Source organism: Syzygium oleosum, unplaced genomic scaffold, assembly GCF_021117445.2.
Source record: "Syzygium oleosum isolate NSW1041296 unplaced genomic scaffold, Sole_v2.1 Sole_v2.10, whole genome shotgun sequence".
Taxonomy (NCBI): domain Eukaryota; kingdom Viridiplantae; phylum Streptophyta; class Magnoliopsida; order Myrtales; family Myrtaceae; genus Syzygium; species Syzygium oleosum.
The window spans coordinates 2,316,399-2,334,569 of NW_026607494.1; the positions used below are offsets into that span (position 1 = coordinate 2,316,399).

At 40.8% G+C, this 18,171-nt stretch overlaps 2 protein-coding genes across 4 annotated transcripts; both read right to left on the reverse strand.

Annotated features, from left to right (window-relative positions):
• Window positions 1-1,884: 1,884 nt before the first annotated feature.
• LOC115678557 (MATH domain and coiled-coil domain-containing protein At2g01790-like) lies at window positions 1,885-4,125 on the reverse strand. Its single transcript, XM_030601957.2, has 3 exons — window positions 3,777-4,125; window positions 3,516-3,673; window positions 1,885-2,917 (listed from the first exon to the last, which is right to left on the reverse strand). Exons 1-3 carry the CDS (start codon window positions 3,890-3,892, stop codon window positions 2,097-2,099), a joined length of 1,095 nt encoding a protein of 364 aa, XP_030457817.1. The 5' UTR covers window positions 3,893-4,125; the 3' UTR covers window positions 1,885-2,096.
• Window positions 4,126-7,293: 3,168 nt separating this feature from the next.
• LOC115678555 (MATH domain and coiled-coil domain-containing protein At3g58270-like) lies at window positions 7,294-9,847 on the reverse strand. Of its 3 annotated transcripts, none has more exons than XM_030601950.2 (3): window positions 9,536-9,845; window positions 9,236-9,393; window positions 7,294-8,462 (listed from the first exon to the last, which is right to left on the reverse strand). In XM_030601950.2, the coding sequence occupies exons 1-3, from the start codon at window positions 9,649-9,651 to the stop codon at window positions 7,621-7,623; spliced, it is 1,116 nt and encodes a 371-aa protein (XP_030457810.1). In that variant the 5' UTR covers window positions 9,652-9,845; the 3' UTR covers window positions 7,294-7,620. The 3 variants fall into 3 exon arrangements, with proteins under 3 accessions (XP_030457810.1, XP_056171552.1, XP_056171551.1); XM_056315577.1 differs by lacking the exon at window positions 9,536-9,845 and adding an exon at window positions 8,940-8,997 and having other exon boundaries at window positions 9,236-9,392; XM_056315576.1 differs by lacking the exon at window positions 9,236-9,393 and having other exon boundaries at window positions 9,536-9,847.
• Between the last annotated feature and the right edge of the window lie 8,324 nt (window positions 9,848-18,171).

Here is an 18,171-nt window from a genome sequence, read left to right on the forward strand (position 1 = left end):
GCAGGCAAGGTTGGCTACATGTGCACAAACTGGTCGGAGGCTGATGCCGCTCTTTTAGATAATGTGAAGAATGAAACAATCCGACTATTCGCCATTCCATGAAAAAGCATGGAAGTCAACTTTGTAATACACGGAGAAGAATAAGGGGTGAGATATGGATGACACAACTTAATCGTGGGAGTGGTGTTAGGGACTTTGTGCTAGAAACCTACCAATGAAAGGAATGTCATGCAAAATATGTCCGAAGGCGAGACTAACCACCCATGCATAAACTGATTGGGAGTTTATGTCACTCTCTTGATGATGGCCATGCCAGACCAAAACCAATTGTTACGTTGAATCGAGATGCATGCTCCGCTTAAGACACGAGATGCCTGAGTGAAAAGGAGACGTGGTACGGTCGATGACAATGAAGCATTCCATAATACAAGCTATGGGAATGTTCCTTAGAAGTGAAGGCTGGCTTGAAGAATCGGCTCACTAGGTGCCGCACGGTCCCATGATCAATACCAATCGGCCCAGACCATGACACCCGGCTCCGGAGGGGAAGCGCTACATGTCCCTCCAATTATTCGAATCATATGGAATTGGATTTCACATATTGATTCCCTTGCTTGAAATCGTTCCTTTCATGACTTCCTTTCATATTAATTGTTTTGTTTTGAATTCATAAACAGTCTTCTTTTCTTTGTTTTTCTCTCTCTTCTTTGTTTGAACATCACATTCCATACTTAAAAAAAAATCCATTCAATGCTAAATAAGAAATTTTCTAACTTTGAATTTCGTCTTAGCATTCAAATATAACTTAAACAACAAATAAAGATTTAATAATTCGTATTTGATTTAAAATGTAGATTATTTATTGTTTATGGAGTCTTATTTCCACTTTCAAATCCTCATAATATGAAATATTTGATCTCTCATAAAGAGCCGAGCCATGGCTGTAAAGAAAATTCTTACCTGTTGTAAGAATTCTTTCTAACATTCTTTGCTCATTCTCCGAAACTCGTAACACATAATCGTTCCATTTTAATTGCCCAGGATCATCATTCAAAGTATCTATTTTTCATAGTTGTACAATTTTACAAGAAAGGTTTTTATCCTCCGTGCAAGTCCTCCGCAGCATAATAGTTCATCCAAAATAGACTCTATATAGGAACTTCTCCCAAACAAGAATATCAAAAAGTTATCATTTAGACTCAATGTCGCAAGTTGTTTTTCTTTTACGACATAGGTTGTCGTCTTTGGCGCTTGTCGAATGCCACTGTTTCGTGTACTATGATTTTACATTGGGTATGAATCTATGACTCGAGTCTACCTCTAGCTTGGACACAGAAGTTACACTTTGGACAAAAACTCCAAGAATAAAAGGTCCCAAAATGAAATGAGATAACTAAGGATACAACATTATGTTCTAGTTCTCTCAACCAAAACCTAAAATGTCTTTAATTGCTATTTGTTTAGGCAAATTGAAAGCATCAGTTGTTCTTCTTCTGTGTATATCAGTAACCTGCCCAACACTAGAGCCATTTGTTTGTGGCTCTCTCCTTGTAAGAACACTCCTAAGCATTAGACAGTATCCTTGTTTTTTTCATTCCAAACTCAATTGCAAGGGAACAAATCCCTTAATTAGGACAGGGCAAAATTCTCCTAATACAAATAAAGACTGTAATGAAATGCATATAGGCTCTGCCTCTTGAGATGTGGATACAGGAACACCCTCATCACTAGAGCCACCCAATGCGGAGTCATATCAAGAAGGCTATACGTGGAGGAACAACTCGATCATCTCATATTGACAGAACAACAGTCAGCAGAGTGCATCAGAGTTGCGAGAATTTCCAAGCTCCAAGAGCAAAAAGCGCGAAGACCACACAATGCACATGAAGACATCAAAAACTAACTCTGTAGACATACATATGTATGTATATATCTGACGGACATGCTGTCTGAAATAACATGATATAGGATCAATCACATGAGTCCCCCTAAGCAATTGTTCTGCCGAAAATTGGCCAACAAATAATCAAGCTAAAACACAATTTTCCATACTTACGTGAACAATTGCCTCATAGTCTATTTGAAACCTTAAAGTTTTAACAGAATTGAGCCTTCAAATTTGACCAAGCAGTGGTTGATCTAGACATCCTTTCTTCGGCTTTTCTCTTCTTTTCCTCAGCCTCTGCTACTTTCTTCTGCTCATCTTTATAGCCCGACTTCGCTTCTTCGGACTCAACCAGCAAGACCTCCCAGTCTGAGAGAAGCTTGTCCCTCCTACGCTTCACTTCCTCCTCTTCCTTGATGAGGTCATCCATTAACTGCTTATACAAGATGTGAGTCTCGTGGCACTTCTTCATAGCAGAGAACCTTTGATCCTTTTGTAGTTTATGCAGCTCAAACTCAGCATTGTCCTGCTCAAATGTTAAGAAGTCGGAAGTGAAATCATTGAAATTGGCCTGAAATGTCTCAATTGCTATTTTTTGCTGTGACGATAATCCGGTTCTGGCTGAGCTTAAAGTTGATAATGCCTCAGATAGCCTCTCTTTCATATTCAATTTAAAGAGATCCGAAAGGCATTCCTTCAAAGACTGCTTAGCCTTAGCAACTTCTTCTAAGCTAGGAATTTCAGCCCTCAAGGCCCCATCTTGGTGGCACAAACTTGATCCCACACTATCACCATTAGTCTCAGCAGCGTTGATGAGTTTCTCAAGACCAGTAAAATAGGAGTCAAAGTTATCAGTTGGACTAGCTGGCTGAATGTTCACCGGAGGAGAAACTGTCAAGACGCAAACTTCGGCTTTAACCACCAAACTGTCATTTGCTAGGAATCCCCAAGTAGGATCATGGAGCGTAGTCAATGGAATGAAATTTTTGAAACCCCAGTCACTCCGTTTCGTAGTGAAATAATGTTGCCTCTCTGCAGAATTCAGCAGATAGGGTGACGAATTCAAAAACTTCTTTATATCACCAGAGCATGGTATGTGGAAGAAATATTGGAGACCATCAAGAACTGGAATTTTGTATTGTACATCAAGCAAAACATTAGCAATAGAAGAAGCAAACACCTCCCCAGGATAAACTGACAATGCACAACATTTTTAAGACCACCAGATGTAGCTATCTTAAACTTAAACTCTGGCTCCTCTCTTTTTTCTGGATCATATAGGCGCAGTTACGCTCCAACTCTTCCATCCCTGGTCCAGTAGCTTAGTACTTAAATTGCTAAATTCCTTAATCAGTAAACCTCAGGATTGTTGTACGTGCATGTTAGAAAGAAGCTCACTCGCCTTTGAGAGGTTTAACAAATGGAATACAGAAAACGTATTCTCTCAACTCAATGTCTCTCCTTCTATTTCTTCTCACGTAATCTTCTCATCTAAACTCTTAGTTTTCTTCAAGTCATAAGTCGAATTTCTCAAAATCTAGATGCACGATCACTCAGAGAGAATCCTATCACACACTCAGATCATAAGCGAGAGATTCCAAGAAAAACCAATCCAAATTCAAGAGCAAACCCTTTCTAATAGAGAGAACATCATTGATCTGATCGATCACACTCAAGCTGAACTTGGCTTTTCTGGTCCACCCGTCCGGCAATGTCGCAGAATCAGGAATATCGAGGTACAGCGACAAATGGTCCGTGTTATTCCCCTTGGGGTATACAACAATCATCCTGCACAAAAAGGATCGGACGATGAAAGAATCACTTGGCAACACGATGAACAGGCGACCATCAAGAAACAACCGCAAAAAGAAACAAAACAATATTGAAGTACCATTCACAACCAGAAACTGTGAATGCTTCCGAGTAAAGCTTGTTGGCATCTTGCTCACTGAAGTAGCTGATCTTCCACGTGAATTCTCCCCGGTTAACATCATTTTGTTCGTCCATTTCTTTCTTTTTATTGGGCTGCTGCTTCTGCAAGATCAACTTTCGCAAACAACACGGATGTTTCTTTTTATCGAACGTTGTTGACTCTTCGTCTTCGAGGTGATGATCTGTTCGAAGTGTCGGGCTTTTTAAGAAAAAGTGGGAATGGGGGAAAGCAAAAGAGAAAAACAGTAGAAAGCTTCCCCGTGAAGTTAGAGAGGAAAACCCAGGAGTTGTTTATTCAGGTTCAGAGGGAAAAAGCATATCATTCACACTTTTTGGTTGGCACATTGTAAGCCAATGAGTTACTATCTCTCAGTCTCGCAAATACTATTTGGACGTAACAGTTTCTAACACAACAAGAACGAACATGATACAAAATTAATGGATTTGGATTGAGGCTAATTGTGTTCAGGTCAATTTCACGTCTCCCCGCAAGACACGATTAATAATGGCGTCGTGTTCTTGTCCAAGCCGCCAGACATGAATTTGACACATATTACTCGTTAATTAAGGAGCTAGTATTATTATGACCTGTACGACGGTTTAGACGATAAAAGATTGCTCTTTTCATGCCCTTCACTATTAACATTTTATAATGATGATATCTCATCGACTATGGTCGTGTTTTTTTAATGTGGTTTGATGATGTTTTGGTGGCTGATTATTGCAATTTGTTGATGGATATTAAAAAACAAATTTAAGGATATTTCGTGTGTCAAGTTCGTGTTTGCAGGTTTGGTTTCGTATGGCAACAGGTCATGCAATCATGTTGACTCGTTAACTCAATATTTAATCGTGTTGCCCGGGCCGTGTCATGTTAACCCGTTATTTTTTCGAGTCATGTTCATGTTAAATAGATCAACATGATAACTAATCGTGTCGTATTTGAGTTGCCCTATTTTATAGTATACCTTATGTTGACATGACACGAGCACAAGTTGTGAACACGAATTGCCACCCTAGTTCTAGTAACATTCCTTTTCCACTTGTTTTCTTTTTGTATGATATTTCTACGGCATTCCGTTTGTTTCGGTTTTGATGCAATGAATAACAGTGCTTTATTAGTGCAATATTTGTACTTTCATATATAATACATGTAGGTTCGCTTTATAGTGTTAACTACCTTTCATGCTTCGGCATTAGGAAGTCGTTCTCGTGTGAAGGGCACTTATCAAAGGGTCAAGCAACCGGTCTATTTGCCAAGGATGAAACATGAGGTGGTGGAATATGTTCAGGCCTGGAATGCGTGCCCAAGGAATACGGGGGAACAAACTCCTTACCCTAGACTCTTGCAACCTGACATTCCTATTGGGGCGTGGACTCGTGTCAGTATCAATTTCATTGAAATTGTTAAAATATGCTTCGAATTTGAGTACGTATATAAGACCAGATCGTTGTTTGCCACACAAGCGAAGCAATAAATACCGACTAGAAGCATGCACATTAAATACTTTGGTGTCAGCACGCGGAACAATAAATGAAAAGAGAGGAAAACGGTGGATGTCTTTGTTTGTTCTTCTTAAGATTAATACTATGAAAAATCCCAAAATTGTACATCTATGATAAATTTACTCTAAATTAAGTTTTTGACCACCATAAATTCAAATCGGTACACCTATGACAAATTTATCTTTCGTCAATTTTCATAAAATTTTGTCATCAAATTGCTGAGTTTGATAACACGGGGCAATTGATGGGTGTACCAGTTTGAGGTTTTACCTTCCATTTATCATAGGTGTACCGGCTTGTGATTTTTCGTGGTATTAATCCAATTTAATGAAAATTAACGGAGGGTAAATTTTTCACAAGTGTACCAGTTTAGAGTTTTTTGTGATCAAAAAAATTAATTTTGAGTAAATTTATTAAAGGTGTACCAATTTGAGATTTTTTATGGTAAAAAATTCAGTTTATGGTAAATTTACCATAAATATACCAGTTTGGAGTTTTTTGTGGTATTAACCTTACTTCTTATCGTCATTTAATGCTGTTATAGTCCCTGCATACCCATGCTTGGCCATGTGAATGTGCTGGAAGAAAGAAGAAAATGAGCAGCTTCTTTGGCTTCGTTCTCTTAAGAAAGGAGAACAATGATGGCTCATTATTAGCCACCATTGCTGCATTTGACCGAGAAGGAAAAGAAATGAAGAGCCAAGAAGAGCTCTTTGGCCTCGTTTGATTCAGTTTTTTCAAGGGGCTTTTGGCCTCCAAAGCCCTTTGAGGAAAGCCTACGAAGGAAATGCTGGAGCATTTGGCAAGTGGTCTCAATGGGCTTTTAGCCGAAATCTAGCATTGGGAATGCTAAAATTAATTTTTTCCTTCCCAAATTGCCTTCACTAATTCTTTAATATTTCGGTTTTGCCCCTCATTGTTATTGTTTATCTTCTTTGCGCAAGTACAGTCGACAAGTGTAAAATATGGGTTATAAAATCAAAAGGTCAAAATGTCTTATCTTGATAGCCCGACCTCACTTTTTCAGACTCGACCAGCAAGATCTCCCAGTCTGAGAGAAGCTTGTTCCTCCTAGACTTCACTTCCGCCATCTTTCTCTTGAGCTCTTCCTCTTCCTTGACGAGATCATCCATTAACTGCTTATACAGGATGTGAGTCTCATAGCACTTCATCATAGCAGAGAATCTTTGATCCTTCTGTAGTTTATGCAGCTCAAACACCGCATTTTCTTGCTCAAATGTTATGAAGTCAGAAGTGAAATCAATGAAATTGGCCTGAAATGTCTCAATTGCTATTTGTTGCTCCGACAATGATCCATTTCTGGCTAAGCTTAATTTTAATTGCCCAGGATCATCATTCAAAGCATCTCCTTTTCCTAGTTGTACCACTTTACAAGCATATGTTAAAATAAATTCTCATCCTCCTCGCAAGTCCTCCACAAAAGTTCATTCAAAGTAGACTCCATATTTGAACTTTTACCCAAACTGAATATGAATTTATGACTCGAGTCTACCTCTAGCTTGGACGCAAAAGTTTACTTCGGAAAAAACTGTAAGAATAAAAGGCCCCATAGAACAACAGTGTGTTGCAGGTCATTTCATTATGTTCTACGGATATAACATTGTGTTCTGGTAATGTCTAAATTGTATTTCATTGCTATTTGTTTGGACAAATTGAAAGCATCAATTAGTTTTCTTCTGTTACTACCAATATGCTCGACACTAGAGCCTCGTGTTTGTGGCTCTCTCCTTGTAAGAACGCTCCTCACCATTAGACAGTATCCTTGTCTTTTTCATTCCGAGCTCAATTGCAAGGGGACAAATCCCTCACTTAGGACAGGGTAAACTCTCCTAATACAAATCCCCAAGACTAATGAAAATCTATAGGCTCTACCTCATGAGATGTTGATACAGGAACACCATTATCACTGGAGCCACCCAATGCAGAGTCAAGCGGAAGAAGGTTTTACATGGAGGAACAACTTGATCTTCACATATTGACAGAACAACAGTTAGGAAAGTGAATCACAATTGTGAGAATTTCCAAGCTCCAAGAGAAAAAAGCGCAAGGACTAGGCAATTTATATCAAGACATAAAAAACTAATGCTATTGACATCTGTGTGTATTTATATATATGACCAACATGCTGACTAAACTAACATGATACAGGATCAACCACATAAGCCCCTCTTGAGCAATTGTTCTGCCAAAAATTGGCCAAAATATAGTCAAGCAAAGCACAGTTTTCAAACTTTAAGTGAAGAATTGCCTCACAGCCTATTTGAAACCTTAAAGTTTTAACAGAATTGAGCCTTCAAATTTGACCAAGCAGTGGCTGATCTAGACATTCTTTCCTCAGCTATTCTCTTCTTTTCCTCAGCCTCCGCTACTTTCTTCTGCTCATCTTTATAGCCCGACCTCGCTTCTTCGGACTCAACCAGCAAGATCTCCCAGTCTGAGAGGAGCTTGTTCCTCCTAGATTTCACTTCCTCCATCTTTCTTTTTAGGTCTTCCTCTTCCGTGTCGAGGTCATACATTAACTGCTTATACAAGATGTGAGTCTCATGGCTCTTTTTCATAGCAGAGAACCTTTGATCCTTTTGTAGTTTATGCAGCTCAAACTCAGCATTGTCCTGCTCAAATGTTAAGAAGTCGGAAGTGAAATCACTGAAATTGGCCTGAAATGTCTCAATTGCTATTCGTTGCTCCGGCGATAATCCAGTTCTGGCTAAGCTTAAAGTTGATAGTGCCTCAGATAGCCTCTCTTTCATATTCAATTTAAAGAGATCCGAAAGGCATTCCTTCAAAGACTGCTTAGCCTTCTCAACTTCTTCTAAGCTAGGAATTTCAGCCGTCAAAGAACCATCTTGGTGGCACAAACTTGATCCTACTCTAACACCATCGGTCTCAGCAGCATCGATGAATTCCTCCAGCCCAGTAAAATAGGAGTCAAAGTTATCGGTTGGTCTAGCTGGCTGAATATTCACTGGAGGAGTAACTCTTAAGACGCAAACTTCGGCCTTAATCACCAAAGTGTCATTTGCTAGGTATCCCGCAGTACGATTACAAAGCTCAGTCAATGGAATGAAACTTGAGTGACCCCAGTGACTCTCGCTCGCAGTGAAAACATGTTGCCACTCTGCAGAATTCAGGGGATAGGGTGACGAATTCAAGAACTTCTTTACAACACCAGAGCATGGTATGTGGAAGAAATATTTCATCAAGAACAAGAATTTTGTACTGTACGCCAAAGAAAACATTAGCAACAGAAGAAGCAAACACCTCCCCAGGATCAGCTTAAACAACCAAATTCATACAAAAGTGGATAAACTGACAATGCACACCATTTTTAAGACCACCAGATGTAACTATCTTAAACTTAAACTGTGGCTCCTCTCTATTTTCTGGACCAACATTTGGATCGTGTATCGGTGCAGTCAAGCTCCAACTCCTCCATCCCTGGTCCAGTTGCGTACTAACTTAAATGATTCCTCAATCAGTAACCTCGGGATTGTTCTAGGCGCATGTTAGAAGCTCACCTGCCTTTGAGAGGTTTAACAAATGGAATACAGAATCTCTCTCTCAGCTCAATATCCCTCAGTCTACTTCTTCTCACCTATTCTTTTCTCATCTAAACTCTTCTTCTTCAAGTCATAACACCGATTTCTCAGAATCTAGCACAATCAATCAGAGAAAAACCTATCACACACTTACGGTCGTTTTTAGGAATTTTTGGTCCATAACTATCCCGTGGATGACGAAAACATTTTTGGTTCATTTATTTTTGTAAGCCACACTAGACATCGTATTTAGAAATTTATTTTCAAAATCATTCATTTTCTGCGAAACGAGCTCCCAATTAGTTTAGAAAGAAGAGACTCCAACAAAAATCAATCCAATTCAAGAACAAACCCTTTCTAACAGAGCGAGCATTATCGAATTGATCGATCACCCTCAAGCTGAACTTGGCTTTTCTGGTCCACCCGTTCGGCAACGTCGCAGAATCAGGGACTTCGAGGTACAGCGGCAGATTTTTCGTGACACCCCCCTTGGGGTATACAACAATTCTCCTGCTCAAGAAGGATAGGCCGACGCAAAGGGTCACTTGGCAACACCATGCACGACGCGATCATCAAGAAACAAACCCAAGAAAAGAAAGAAAGAGAGAAAGAGAGAAAGAGAGAAAGGAAACAAACACAAATTTTGAAGTACCATTTACAACCAGAAACCGTGAATGCTCTAGAGCAAAGCTTCGTCGCATCCCGCTCACTGAAGTGGCTGATTTTCCACGTGAATTCTCCCCGGTTAACATCGTTTCGTCCATCCATTCCTCCCTTTGTATTGGGCTGCTGCTTCTGCAAGATCAACTTTCGCCAACCAACACGGAGGGTTTCTTCTTGGCCGACGCTCTGATTGCGAAGGAGGAGGATGAGGAGGAGAGTTTCTTACATTACAGAGGAGTTGGGAAATTACGAGGTACTGCTCCGCACGGGCACCCGCGCGTCGAACGATGTTGACCCTCCCCCCCCCTTCCCTCGACTTCAAGGCGAATGAAGTCTCGGGCTCTGATGGAAGGAAAGGAGATGAGAAAATTCAGAAGGAAAGAAGAGGAGAAAACTTCCCCGCGAAGGTAAAGAGGAAAAAGTTAGTAGTGTCATTGCCGGATTATTGCAATTTGTCAATAGACAGATAGAGATAATGACATAAATATTATCTAAATTTTAGCTCAAAAATTTGATTCAATATGTAATATGATTTCTGAACTTTTAATTTATTTAATATATTTCTTGAATTTTAACCTAATGTTCAATGGGGTCTCTGAACTTTTAATACGTTCAATGTAATTAATGAGCTTTTGGTACATATTCAAGATAATCCTTACATTTTAAATTAATAGAACGACTACATTAAATATTTTCATATAGTTCAGGGATTAAATTAAATATATATAAAAAATTTAGGGACGACATTGAACAAATTAAAAGTTCAGGGACTGCCATTGCACATTGAGTTAAAGTGCAGGGACCATATTGAACAAATTAAAAGTTCAGGAACTATATTGTATATTGGACTAACGCTCCGAGATTATTCGTGTCACATTCCCTAGATATTAAGAAAATCAGTAGTGGTGTTGACCATATTTTAATGACGAGACCATGTTTTATTTTGAAAAATTGATTTGACGATTTTTTGTCGATGGATTATTTCAATTTGTCTATAGATATTAAGAAAAATCGAGTTTATTTCATGTCGCGTTCGTGTTTGTGGGTTGATTTCGTGTCAGCAGGTTAATTTCGTCTCTAGTGAGTCGTGTAATCGCGTTAACTTGTTAACCCGATATTTAATCATGTTACACGGGACGTGTAGTGTCGACGTGTTAATTTTCGGATCGTGTTCGTGTCAAGTAGATCGACACGATTAAGTAATTAGATCATGTTCAAGTTGACGTGCTTTGTAGTATACGCTTTTGTTAATATGACACGATCCGTGAACACGAATTGCCACCACCTAGTTTTATTACCATTCCTATTCCACTTGCGTTTTTTGTTTTTTCAATGAAATTTTTACGGCATTCGCTTTATTTAGGTATGTATGCAATGAACATCAGTGCTTTATCATTGAAAATTCCTGTTAACTGCCTCACATGCTTCAGCATTCTGAGGTCATTCTGGTGTGGGGGACACTGATCAAGGGTCAAGCACCTGTTGTATTTTATTTTTATTTTTTTTTGAAAACTGAGAAACTGCATCAATTCAAACCAAGTTTGTTGACAATCAAATATAAAATATCCAACATAGATTGCAGGGGTAAAGCAACCAATTAGAAGGGAGTTAGCCATGGCCACCTCTAGTCAGCAAGACGATTTGCTTCTCTTGGACAATATTGTAGCCGAACGAAGCTAAGCCGGCCCAGTAGTGCCTTGCGTTCCTCGGGCGAAGCCCTGATATTCCATGGGCCCTCATCTTCGCTCATCAGACAGTTGACTAATAATTCTCTGTTATCGCTTTCTATAAGGTAGTTGGGAAATTTACCAAAATAGTTCTAAACTTATTGAAATTGTGCTAATTCTATCATAAACAATTTTTTTATCAATTGAGTTTTAAACCTTTTGTATTTGTTCCAATGCAGTCCATTCGGCCAATTTTGGCCGAAAATCGCTGAGATGGACGTCGACCGTCCTACGTGACATGATTGGCGTTGACATGGATAATTTTTAATAATATTTTTAAATATTTTTTTTAAAAAAATATTTATTTTTCCTTCTTTTTCTTTTCTTTCTCTTTTTTTTTCTTCCCTTCTTCTTCTTCCTCTAGGCAGTCGCCGGACCCCACCGACCGGCCAGAGACGAGGGCTGGCCTCGCCTAGCGATGAAAATGGAGTCTCTGAGGTCATGGGAAACCCTAAGCGCAAGGGGGATTTTGGGGATGCCGAGCTGGCGGTGAAGAAGCCGAGGGACACTGAGGACGCGGAAGAGAGAGAGGGATCTAGGATTGTTTTAGATCGAGGTGGATGCACCGAGGACAAGGAGTTGAGGTACGATATGGAGGACGCGTGCGTTCTGCTTATGGACACCTTGTCCATGCCGGACAAGGGGTCCGCCCTGGTGAGGCCCGACCTCGTCGGCCCAATGGGGAGCTGGCTAAAGGAAGAAGAAGAAGGGAAAACAAAATAAAAAATAAAATAAAATAAAGGAAAAATAAAAGAAATAAATAAATTGGAAAAAAAAATATTAAAAATTATTCATATTATCACCGGCCGTGCCATGTAGGACGACCGATGTCCATGTCGGCGATTTCTAATTAAAATTGGCCGGATGGACTGAATTGGCATAAATGTGAAAGGTTTATGACTTAATTGGTAAAAAAAAAGTTAAGTACTGAATTGATACAATTGTAATAGGTTTATGATTTTTTTTGGTAATTTTCTCCAAGTACTTCTACCACACAGAGAGCACCACGGTCAAAGGCTTCCTCCAAAAGTTGCAGGGCCCCCATGATAGCTAGGGTTTTACATGCCACTGACGATTCCGCCTGTACTGCACAATCCTACAACCCTCCTTCTTCGACCCATAGACGTTGATTTTAGGGACGCCTCTCGCCGGTGGATGCCAAATGGAAAGTAAGGCATTATGTTGCTTGACTTTCGTTTGTGTCTTGAGTTCCACCTCCAGAAACATGTAGTTTCTGTAATTGCAGAGTCAACAATTGAGCTTGGATTTGGCCGGCGTGATTGGAAGATGTGGGTGTTACTCTCCTACCAAATTAACCATAAAATGGCCCTCAGAACTTCATTTGGCTGCAATTTTGCGACCGAGTCGAAGTGTTACAAAACCCATTTGTCAATTCGAGTGATGGGTTGGTTTATCAGACCTAGTCGCGGATCCACCCAAATGGTTGCATTCCAGCTGTAGATCACGAGAATGTGTACGACTGTCTCAGACACCTGGTTGCACAGAGGACATATGGGATCAGGTACGATGTTTCTTTTGTGGAGGTTATCTCTGGTTGGTGGGTAAAGTATTTTGGCAAGCACTCCAAAGAAAATTTCGAATTTTAGGGAGGGCGTTTAGTTGCCATAACTTAAGTCCAAAAGGATCTAGGCATGTGGAAGGATGTAGATGCAGTGGCTATTTGCCGTTGAAGGCTTGGTTGGTTTAGCTTGTTATAGGCATTCTTAAACTGAGTAACTTCTGTTGACACTTAAATTTTGTCTAGTCATTTAGGGTTTAAGTGTAAAGAAAATTATGAGCTTATTTTTAACCCCTAAGTAAAAATATTTTCATTAAAATACATGGCACATAGATATTAGGCGCATTCGCATTAATAGAATTTAGCGGATCATATTTTCCTTTTATTTTATTTAAAAAGCATTATAAAAAAAAAAAAGAAAACAAAAAAGAGAGAAGACAAAAGGGGACCTTATCTTCCCCAGGCATGCTCCCCCTCTCTCGTCTCCAGTCACACTTTCACAAAAGAAGAAAAAGAAAGAAATGACACAAGAAATTGGTCTGCATATTTCTTCAAGAAAGAAACCAAAAAAGAGGGGAAGGCCATCTTCTTTCTCTCGGGGGGGGAATACACGTCCAGAAGGGGGGCTCCTGGGAAGAGGAGGAGAAGAAGGGAGTGGAGAGGAAGTAAAGGAAAAAAATGGAGAGAGACCGAGAGAGAGAGTTTGAGGGACATTGGAGAAGAGAGAGCTCCCTTTCTCTAGCCGGAGGTTTGCCCGAGCCACCGTTGAGCCTCCAGCCACCGCATTTCGCCCCGATCAGCTGCGAACCAGGTGGGTGTTAGCTTTTCTCCTCTATTTTTGCCTCCCCTCCCCTGCCTCTCGGGTGACGGGCACACCGAGTCCATTTGGTGATTGCTCGGCTCCACCAAAGGAGGATGACGCTTGTTTTACATTTAAAGAAGTATTCTTAAACGTTGTATGTCGAAGAGAACCCATGAATCTTGTCGAAAGCGGCCCCGAAACTCCATCTCTCAATCGCCTCCCGCGGGTTTGCTAAAATGCCTCAATGAAGCCCTATAAGCTAAAAATGCCGGATCTGTGTGTGTTGTTCTTTAACGTTCTATTGCAAACCGAGACCATTTTGTTGCAAAACATGACTGTTTAAAGCTTCACACATCACGTTTGAATCATAAACCGCTTTGAATCTTAGCCTAAAGCTCACGTTAAATCATGCGTATCACATGTTCGAAGAAATGCCCAATTGGGGTTCCGAGTCTGTTCTTGTGAAATTGACACCTCGAACTTTGTTGTGAGTGTGGATTATTCTTGTGTTGTTACTGACCTTATGTTTTCTTTGCCTTTCACGAGTTCCCTTTTTCTTGGAAAATCTTTCTTTCTCTTGGAATGTATGTTTTTGCAAACCATTTTCTTTTTTTCTTCATTCTTTTTTGAGACGAAATCTTCTTTTTTTAAGCTTATGGGTTTATTTTAAAAGGAAGTGTTAATACATCTATTTGAAAATCTGAATACTAGGCGCACTTGGCATTAGGGTATTTTACCTCTGCTACGGTGAATAGTCGTGGATTTTTTTTTTCTAGCAATATAGGGTCTCAATTCTATAAGGAGGATGTATTACTTGGTGTTTTGTTTCTCGGGCTCCATTCGTTTTGCGAAAAAATGTGATGTTTCTGGAAAATGTTTTTAAAAAAGCCATTTTCCTGGAAAATGTTATAATTTTCCGGTGTTCGGCTGAAATCTGAAAAATACCTGAAAAATATTTTCTGCCGTTTGGTGTAAGATTTTCCTCAATGTACTACTTTTAATAATATTTTATTTTTTTAAAATCATTTTTTAATTTTTTTTCTTTTTCTTTTTTCCTTTTCTTTCCTTTTTTTTTTCCCATTCTTCTCTAACCGATCGCCGGCGAGCTCAAGCCTCGCCACAAGCCAAGGTTGAGGTCAAGCCTTGCCCAGCTCGCTTGATCCGTCGGGGCTCCAATTCACTCGATCAGGGGATCAAGCGAGGCTCTACCTCACCATAGGCCGACGAGGCCAAGCCTTGACCGGCCGAGGAAGAAGGATGTCACGCCCCGACCCTCGAGAACGCTAACATCCCACTCCGGTCGCATGTTACAACATCCCAAGACGCGTCGCTGACTCATACACTATACTTACGATTAAACGCATGCGGAAGCGAACTCGAACACTCCGATCAACAATCATACAAAGCGATAGTAAAGGAAACACTTAGATACACAAACAAACGAAGCCATTTTATAAACACATTGTTAACCACAGAAGATATAATTTACAAGCCTACTACGATGCCACTTCCTAACAGACCACGCACAAACAAAAAGGAATTGGGTGGTCGGGTTAACTTAGCTTCACTATCAAAAGAGGGCGGTCAAAAAGATGGGATATCCAAACCCGTCGACACTACTGACCATAGCCGGGAAGAGGCTCCGAGTTAGACTCCAAGTAATCCGGATCGGAACCTGAATCGTCTAGACCGGTGTCAGGATCAGTAACAGCCCCATCCGGCGAGTTGATCTCCATAAGGTCCCAAACCTCAACCTCTACTCCGCCATTAGGGGGTCCATCGAAACCCCGAATCGGACCAAACAACACTTCCCCTTCTCGAAGAAACCAAGCTAGGAAAGTATGCAATTTCCACACCACAAAGCCCTCATTTACCCAAACAGTCGTCGTATACCTTAGATAGACCCTATCTGGTTCGATTGGATACTCAACCACTATCGTGTCCATATCCATGGGCACGCCAAAACGCATGGGAGGGTAGTTCATACTCGGGGGTCTGAAATGGTTAATAAACAACAATGAGATAAATTCAATAAGTAAACTTCCTAAGCCTCGCTTAGGAGGACACGTACCAACGGATCGCCCTAAACATGCAATTCTAGCAACAGTGCCCTTACTTTGCCTCATCCAACCTGTAGAACATGGCAAACGCTCCAACGAGCACATAATCAAGATCACATGATTGCATAGACCAGAGGCATAACGGTGTATAAGCAGACACAACATCAAATTAATAATCCAGACACGTATTTTCATCACTTTTAGGCACAATGCATTCACTCGTGCACCTTGTACTCATAATAGTCCAGATTATTAAACGGCCACTTAGGGCCACAACCGAACTCCCGCCGGTGTCTTCCGGCATAACTGGGCATCGTCTCACTCCATCGAGCACGGCAACATCTAGGATCTCCCCCCTAGAAATTGCCGGGTACCAGACGGCATTCCAAAAAGGAGCATTGGTCTGATATCAATCGCGACACGGTATCGTCTAGAACCCCCGCCTAGACGGCATCCGAACCCCTGCCGGACATCGTCTAGATCCCCACCTAGACGGCACTTTCATGACCATGCACGCATTGCAATCACTCAATGCCGATTTTTATCTTTCTTAATTAGCCAATGCATAGTGTTTATGACGTATATTTCTCTACGTACAATGATGTCATGAAACACATTTATTTCCAAACACCGATAGCATTATCTAGCCAATAAATCAACCTAATTAGCCATTAATAAATCAATTCAGCCATCAGATGAACCAAATCAACCATTAAACTAACACATGATCAGCCATACACAACACCATAATTAGCTAACAGATAATCCAAATCTAAATCAGCCATTAACTAATCAAGATCAATCAATGACTAATCTACCTATCATGCACCCTAATCAGTCAAAAATCAGCCCACAATCAGTCCACAAATCAGCCACTAATCACATCCATTAGTCACTTATTATCCTAGTCAAGGTTTAGGAAGCAACTTACAAATATATCTAAGCAAATGCCAAGCAAAAAGGGCAGCAAATAGCCCCGGCGGTGCAGCAGCTCCGGCGAGCGACGGATGGCGGCAACATACGGCGTTCGACGGCAGCGGCTGGAAGGCAACGGCTACGATGGCGTAGATGGTGGCGACGAGGACGGCGAGATGGTGGTGGTGGCAAGGTCGAAATGGTGGTGACGGGGTGGTGGCTAGTCAGCAAACAACCATGGCGGTGGCGGCACGACAGCGGATGACGGCGATGCATGGCGCTGGACGGCAATGACCGGAAGGTCAGCAGCTACGGTGGCGGTGGTGTGGTGGTGTGGTCGGCTGAATGAAGCGAACGGAAGGGAGAGAGGGAGAAAAAATGGTGTGGGAGACGGTGGCGGTCACAGCGGCGAGCGGCGATGCTCACGGCGGCTGGACGGCGGAGACGGCAGGCCACGGCGGTGATGGCGAAGGTGGTGGTGGTTGGCGGTGAGGGTCACGGCTAGTTGTGGTGGTCGGCCGAAAGTGAGAGGGAGAGAGAGGATGAGAGTTATCCAAAAGCGAGAGAGAGAGAGAGAGAGAGAGAGAGAGAGAGAGAGAGAGAGAGAGAGAGAGAGAGAGAGAGAGAGAGGTCTATCAATCACAATCAAGAAATGGATGGTCAAGATTCAATATTGACCCACAAGCTAAGATCTAAGGGCCACAATTGAATCTTCCAAGATAAGCTTTAATAAAATAACTAAGGGAAAAAAATGTAAATAACAAAAGATAATAGGGATAAAACTGTCCAATATGGCTGGCCACTTAAAGGAGGGTGTAAAAGACCGAAATGCCCTTCCAAGAATCAAAGGAATCCAAAATAACTCAGGGGTAAAAAGGTCTTTTCTAACTTCCGATCCGAATTTCACTTTTCCAACAATTTCTGAGCGAACCGACAAATAGATGAGCTTAATAAGGCGACGTCCAATAGATCAGTCGTGGAACCCTTGAAAATTCGATACCCAATTTCGGATTCTAATTCATAGCCAAAATCGATCAATTGCAACTTTAGTGTATCTCAAACTAACGGGCGACTTTTAGGAGTTACGCGTATTCGACCCGTGGTTGACTCAATATCAAACCACATTTAAGCTTACTCAAGCCATGGGTGACCTCGGTTGTCATGTAATCATAAGAGGTCAATTGTCTGTTTCGAAGAACACGATGTTAGGAATTGATTTAATGTCGTTCGAGATTGATAGGGTAATCGTGTGGAATCACCCGTAACCCGATTCTATATTATTGTTGAATCGATCTATAACCATTCCCGGATCGGCTTGAAATGGCTTATGAGGATCCCTCAACAATCCTTATGGTCGAATTGTCAATCTATGCTCGAGTTCTCAGGTCGTGCGTACTTAATTCCTCGATAGCCTTTCTCTATAGGTTAGTCCTCTCGTGAGTGATCAATTCAGAATAAAATTTAACTAATAGTGCATCGATGAAATAATCATTTCATATATCCCGAAAATGGTTGAATTTTAGAATGTCACAAAAAAGGAAATAGAAAGAAAATGAAAAAAAGAAAAAATAATTAAAAAATCGATTTAAAAAAAATAAAAAA